Raw genomic sequence first — 7,834 nt, forward strand, 5'->3', positions numbered from 1 at the left:
TTCCCACACGGAATTTCGCATTTTCTTCAATAGGCAACAACAGGGGTAAATTAAGCCTAACTGTTAAATCCAATGGAAGTTATTTAACCAATCACGTACAGTCTCTTGAACGAATCACGTCATACTCACTGATATGCGCAGATACTATAACTTGGAGTCTTGAATAGGTTTGTGCAACCTGCATCTCTCCCAAAAAAAAGCACTTAACATAATCCCTGTGTGATATGTACAAGAATTTGTCTAGAGTCAAGTACTAAAGTCAAGTACGATTACGAATGCAGTGATCTATGTCGGTTTTTTTCACGGGTACCGGAGCTATTTTAGATGCAGTGACACCACACATCGAGGCAACGTGCCGAAGACACCCGTTCTCAAAATAATGGGCGTTCATCGAACCTCGATTGATCCACTACGTGATTGCAAGACGCCCCATTGTTCGAGGCACGCAGATCCAGCGCGGCGTCTGAAGTCACCAAGGGTTGAACCGGTGGTATGCCAATCGCGCCCGTTGCAGGTTTACCATTTCAATACCTGACAGCGCGCGGTATGTAGCGCATGCAACACTAGCCATGCTGCATACACCAGACAGACATGCTGTTCCCCTGCTGGCTTGCAAAGGATCTCCCATCCTATCTTCCGCATCTGTAGTCCGGAACGCGCTATTAATGGTCTGGGCGGTACCAGCTATTGACATTAAATATTTCTCTCATTTCTTCAGGTTTTGTGTCCTCACCATGTGCTGTGGAGTTGCCATGCTTTGAACATCACGTGGACTGCAATCAGTGCAGTTTAATATCTCGCCGAACGGGAGGGGACATGTAGTAGGACAACTGGCGCCACTGTACGGCAGATGTGCAGGTAGATACCAACACGGTGAAGCTACGCTTGTTGTTGGTGATGCGGAACATGTTCTGTTGGATATATCGAGTTAGGACGAGACATGCAGGTACATTCAGGTGACTGCTGTTGACTTTAATTACCATTCTCCACTATATTTGTTTGGCTATTTGCGCTCACCTATAAAGCAGTGTTTTTACAGCTGTTGTGGACTCGGAGAGTGGACTTTCATCACTTCAAATAGAGATGCACTGGGATGCTAGAATTCAACTTGTTGTAATTTAAGCGAGCCACTGAGTGAATTTTGTCAGTAAAAATAGCCTGATTGAAGGCTGTAGCAACAGTGCCGTTTAAGTGCAGCGTCTCTGAATATTCTGCACACAGATAGCATCATCATCTGAAGAGGTTCGTGGATTGTGTACGAGATGGTGAAGTACAGCCAGGTTAATGCCCCATCTTGTTACCCGACCACCGTGTTTGTGGTCAACTCTTCACGGGGGACGCCAGGCGAAGACGCTGGCGTCAACCCGCTGTTCAACGGACGGTCGGTCCCCGTGCTGGTTCTCATTGGCGTTATTCTGTTCCTGATTATCGTCATGACCATCGTGGGCAACATCTTCGTCATCTTGGCGCCGTCCGTCAACAGACGTTTGCGTAACGTGACGGGGTTGTTCATCGTGTCGCTAGCGGTTGCCGATCTCCTGTTGGGAATAGTCGTGTTACCATTCAGCGCCATCTTGGAAGTCTGGCGTTGCTGGCCGTTCGGGGCTGTCTTATGCAACCTCTATGTTTCCTGTGACGTCATGTTTTGCACAGCCTCCATCTTAAATCTGTTCGGTATCAGTATCGACAGGTACGTGGCTATAACGGATCCCATGGCGTACCACCAGAGGCTCACACGAGGTAAGGCACTTTTGATAATTAACCTCATGTGGGTGGTGTCTCTGTTTATCTCATTCCTGCCTCTACATCTTGGCTGGAACACCGGGGATGGCTCGGTACAAAACTACGAAGATCCTACCAAATGCGGACTGGAGTCCAACAAAATGTACAGTCTAATAGACGGTATAATGTTGTTCTTCCTTCCACTGACTGTAATGTGTAGCCTGTATCTTAGAATCCTTATGATTGCTCGGAAGCAGGCAAGGACCATCAACTCACAGACCTGTGCCCTGCAACCTGCGAGGAGAGTCTTGCGTGAGAACGGTCACACATCATCACGAGGCGAATCATCCACATCGGCCTCCACGCGTGCTCACTCATCACGCAACCATGATCTGGCAGCACGCAACCACGCCGTGGTAGACGAACACAAAGCTACCAAGATGCTAGCTACCATCATGGGATGCTTTGTCATCTGCTGGGTGCCCTACTTCAGCATCTTCACTTTCATTAGGGTCTTCGAAGGAGCTGTGGTGCCCAAGACCCTTGAGATGGTAGTCTTGTGGCTAGGTTACGTCAACAGTATGCTCAACCCCCTCCTCTACGCAGCTCTCAACAGCGAGTTCCGTCGGGCTTTCCGTAAGCTGCTCAAATGGACCCGACTATCGGCCTTCCGAGCGGACAGTAACGTGACGCAGCTAGAGTTATCAACGACCAGTACGCCGAGACAAGGTACCACTAACATGTCGGTCCGTAACGGCTCTGTGGTCCCACCGATGTACGTGGAGGTCCATGCACCTGATATAATCGAGCAAGGTTCGGAGGTAGAGAGAGATTATTAAACTAGGTTGTAATAATAGTTCGCGGTGAAATCATGGGATAATAAATCTCTTCTTGAGAAGTCTGGTTCTGAGAAGAACCAAACTCAACCTTACGACCAACATGCTATGTTCGTCGTTTGCTTCGTTCGTCTCCTGACGACGAACAAAGTACACTGCACGAAACGTTGAGTCTTCACATGTTCTTCTTAGAACCACACTTAACTCACAAAAAAGATTTATAGTCCCACGGTGTCGCTACAAATATATACCTGATCTCACCATAAAACCTTCAAATCTTAGGTCGCAATACATTTAGTACAAGTAATAACAATAATCAGATAAAATATTGACCAAGCTTTGTACTTAAGAAACCCTGTGAAAAAAATGTTGCAACCTGACGCCACTTTTTTCTTCATAAATATATCATCTCAATGAAGGTCAGTCATTGCAAAAATGATAAGACACGAATCTGGGACTGAGGAACATTTTGTTAGAAAATACTTTCCATAGACTATGTACACAACCGCTGAAAAACGTCAGGTTGCAACATTTTTTCCAAACCCTGAACTGTCTGTTTTTCTGAAAGAAGTGATGATAAAATAGCTGAGAAAGATCAGTTAGATATACAATGTCATGTACTGTCAGGGTTTATGTTCAGATGATGAAATTGCCTCTTAATAGACATGTACTAAAGTGCTGAATTTTCTTTCACATGTTTGGATCCAGTTTTAAGGTATGTCCAGACCTCCCAAAACCATTCCAAAAAAATTCACTCCTCATAGGAATGCATTTTGGAAACAATAAAGAAAAGTGTATCGTTATACGGAGCTGTGTTATGGATAATCAATTTATAGGCTTGTTATCTGAAGGTGCTGTGACAAGGGGAATGTGATTTGTGTAAACGGTAGGCGACAGTAATGAAGACACATCGGGGGAGGGACGAGGTTGAAATATCCTACTTAAAAACAAAATGGCCGCCATGTAATATCAGATATTAAAGACAATTTATTTAAGATTTATTTTCGGTATTTTTTTTGTAAGTGCAACCTACTCAAAGTATTAACTCTGAGATAAACAAGAGTCTAAATAGTCACGAAATTTACTTTTAATATTAATTTCCTAGGCTGAATTTACCACACGCTTAGTGTTAAAATAATGTAGGGCTGGACAGTAAATTATTTATTATATTCATAAAATGTAAATATTGTTCAATTCTAGATATTAATTTTCTATCCATACCATTTTATTTATTACAGAAATTGCTACAATGCAAGTTCCGTTTATTACTTTTTTCAAAGTCCTCTGTGATGCAGTTTCATGCATATTGCATGGACTATAATATGTAAATAATGGGAAATGTATGTAATAATTAGGTTTCCAGTTGTGTTTACAAATCATGCATGTTCCCTTTTTGAAACAAAAGCATATAGATTTGTTGTATATACAGCTGCAATAGACCGTTTACATAGAGCTGCCATCTTGATGGTATTTTGGGTAATTTTAATTCAGTAACATAGGTGCGTTCGAGCGTGTTACTCTTGCTACTCCCAAGTGCAAGAAAATGTTGCGTGTGCATTACTCTCGGTGCTAGAGCATACTCCCAGTCTGAGCGGGAGTACACTCTGGGGTCGTACCCCTGCCGTTCGTGTGCTTAAGAGTATACTCGTGTTAGCGCGAGTAACAAGCTCGAACGCACCCAATGAATACACAAGAGGTCTACTCATCACTGATCTCTATATAAAGACTGGATAGCGGATATCCATACAGCATTCACACAGTAGACTTTGCATATTGACCAATTCGCCCCCGGTCTCACGAAGATGGCTGCGTATAATACGAACGTTCAGCGCGTATATACGCGCGCGTTGTATCAACAGTTGACGCGCACTTTAGTCACGTACACATATTATGATGTTCTAAAAGGGACACATTTCCGTAGTGATTATTATTTCCAAAACGCCGAAAAAGTGAACTGCGGCATTAACAAAAGTAAATCACGTCGTTAGAAAAATTGTAAACCTTGGTCAGTGGTGGTGGTCAAAATATAAGTCAAGTGAACCGCGATGTTACAAAAGCAATCATGTTGTCTATAAAGACGGCAACTTGTCCTGTGTAGATCACCAGCCGCGGTCTCACCGGGCTCACCAATATGGCGTCAAATGCATTCATTGTGCGGCTCTCTATTCGCTATCCAGTCTTTATATAGAGATCAGTGCTACTCATGCGTATCCCTGTGGTATAAAAGCACACACCTCAAAGATGGCCGCCATGCATGCAAGAATCTATAAACGATATAGGGTTTCCAGAATCCCCAACACACTTAGCATGTGACATTTAGTTTCTTCATCAAAGGACCAGTCCATATTTGGCTGGAAAACTGTGAGCCCACTACATTTTAAAAAATACAAATCTGGGATCCGATGTGCTAGAATTTAATTTATGAAGTTTCTTACATGAACAGCATGTAAAAGCGAAAATTATGTAGATGTGTTTGCATCGTGATGTGAGGTTGTATGAATCTGCAATTGTATTGTATGATTTCTGACATTTTTTATATCCAACCTCAATGCTGCTGACTCTCCCAAATAATATCTTGGTTTTATTAACAAAGTGTTCATAATTATACATGATAACATTAGACATTTAGTCACAAGCAATTTCTGGATGATGCACTTCCCTAGAGGTTTATACGGAATGTAACCAAAGTAGTGTTACAAAAGTTGGCTATAAACGGAAACCTTTAACCCAATTTCGTTGACTAGCAATTCAGAACCGCTTGGTTACTACTACTGATACTTATAATAATCTGCTAAAAACCATTGTATTTGGAACTAAATAAGACCCGTCTAAAATTCATTCCCGTGTCAATGTCTTTTAATTGTACACTGTATATTGTGCAACATTTAAATCTTTCGGGGTTTTTTTGGGTCGATTTGTTAAATTGCATTTACTTTCATTCGAAAATGCAAATATGTATAATACACATCCAACAAATTTACGCTGTGAACATTCAAAACCAAAGACTACAGTATACAAACGGTTACCATGCCAACGATTTATCAGTGCATTAATATCCTGACAACCATGAAGAATTGTCAATGCCTGTATGTAAAATTAATCAGTGATACCGCGGTATACACAAAGCAGCCATACGTCATAAATGACGTCACAAGTGCTTATATTTAATCAGCCGCGACGCAACATCAAAAGGGTTTCAGGCGGTTGCAAAGGCTCAATGGCTAACTGGTAATTCCACAACGAGCGTTCAGCAGGTCAGTACGAAGCAATCATCATGGTTCCTAAACTATGCATTTCCAGCATTTTGTTTCTACTTTTCTATACTCAAGTCAATCACTCGAGCTCCTTTCGAATTCATAATGCGATATTCGCAGTGGTGTAAGCCGGTAAACTGCCTTGACTAATCCACACGAAGGGATCTGTTGTCAAGATGACGCACTGCTATAAATACATTAATCTTCATCTGGATTTGTTTTTTTCCCACGTAGTTTTTGAGAAACTCAAAAAGATTCCGCTGAATTATACATTTCAACTTGACATTTTGAAAAAAAAAAAAAAAAAAAAAACAATATCTGCCGCCAAAAAATTTGAGCAACATTTAAAAAAAAAAAATTAAACTTCTAAAAAAAATTGAAAAAAAGAAGAAGTGTGAAGCCAAATCCTGGGTGCGCCACTGAATCATGTATCTTGTTAAACAAGACAAGACAAGGCCCCAAAGCCCACAAAATTATACTCAATTGACGCAGAATGTCAATTCACTGGAAGTCTTTTCATGCATCTGTATACATGTACACACAATGGGCCAGATTTAGCCCATTCGTTGGCGTTACGGGTCAATCCTATACAATAGCACTGCCCGGCTTACAAGGGACAGTCACTGAGTCAAAGAGTCATTCAGACAGATACAATGTAGCTACAAAAGGACACCAGGCAAGACGTCTGAGACGACCGACGACCAAAAATGCTGATGAGAATATTGATTGTTATAACATGCACAGTAAAATTAGCCTCCCTCAGTGACGTGTGTAGAGTGTTCTATTTTCCCAATTCAAACGCTCCATGAATCACCTTGGGAGGCTTGTTTTACTATATCACTTGAAGAAATCAATAATTATATAACAGTTTCAAAAATAGAGTCAAAATGATGATTTTTTTTTTCAAAACAAATTGGAGACAAAATCAATTTGGCTGGAAGTCATTTCTCTTCTCGGTTGACGGTTACGAAGTATCGTTGAACAATTCTGTAATATTTATAGACGTGTAGTTTAATTGAATATGTGCAATTTGCTCACGTACTAAGTGGGAAGATGGTTGTTTGGTGAAAACGCAAGGCACAACGCCGTCCTGTGTGGATGAGGGAAAGGGCGGGGTTATATTGGTACAATTGGACCAGTCGGGGGATGTTTTTCCCGGGATCGTCCCCTAAAAACACCGGCAGTTATTATCTGCATATTTCAATCGTCACGCCAATTTTACTCATTCATTCATGGTTTCTGCATTCCACACAGGGTAAGATTTCTTACAGAAACACTGCAGTGCACTTAATAGAAAGTCGCTATAATTATAAAGAAAACAGTCTGGAGTCCACAAAGAAGATTGCTCCGTTAAATCGCGAATTTTCTCTACCAATGCATGTTATAAAAGTGTAGGCCTACATAAAATCTGTCAGCATAGAATATTGTCTGTGCTATAGCCAAATTTTGTTCGAAATAGTGATGTTCGTTGTAGCGGTGCTGCATACAATTCGATCCCTATGTTTCAAACCTTATACATATTTCTATAGTTTAAATCACAAGAGGTTATTTGCATCAGAGGTTTAAGCAATTGGTTATTTGTCGACGCCACTTATATGAGTAAACCAGATGTGCATTAGCTGCTAGAAAAAAATAAGTTCAGTTTTATCGCAAGACAAAACATTCCTCAACTCGTGATTTTACTCTGCAGAAAGCAACCGTACTGTAAAACTGTTCTAAAGTGGAAGAAAACCATGTGGTACATCTATTCGAATATAAACCAAATGCCATATCTAAATTCCTGCAGTGTCGCAAAACCTCTGACGTAATTTCTGCTGGTTGAAATAGTAAATCATTGGTGGCGATTGCCTCTGGTACGAATATTATATCCGTAATGAAATATTCGTAAAAATTATTATCCTACAGGCCTATAAAATATCTAAAGGCTTGATAGTATGTCTAAAAGACCATTATCATATTGCGGCCATTTGGATTTTTCCCATTCAAATCAACGTAACCAAAGCGAGGCTGGAAGAAAAATAG

The 7,834-nt window shown here is 41.0% G+C and overlaps 1 protein-coding gene across 1 annotated transcript; it reads left to right on the forward strand.

The window, feature by feature from the left end:
- Positions 1 to 365: 365 nt before the first annotated feature.
- LOC119721090 (histamine H2 receptor-like) lies at positions 366 to 2,979 on the forward strand. The gene has a single exon (XM_038190982.1). The coding sequence runs from the start codon at positions 1,263 to 1,265 to the stop codon at positions 2,559 to 2,561; it is 1,299 nt and encodes a 432-aa protein (XP_038046910.1). The 5' UTR covers positions 366 to 1,262; the 3' UTR covers positions 2,562 to 2,979.
- The last annotated feature ends 4,855 nt before the right edge of the window (positions 2,980 to 7,834 follow it).

Source organism: Patiria miniata, unplaced genomic scaffold (assembly GCF_015706575.1).
Source record: "Patiria miniata isolate m_02_andy unplaced genomic scaffold, ASM1570657v1 HiC_scaffold_9, whole genome shotgun sequence".
Classification (NCBI taxonomy): domain Eukaryota; kingdom Metazoa; phylum Echinodermata; class Asteroidea; order Valvatida; family Asterinidae; genus Patiria; species Patiria miniata.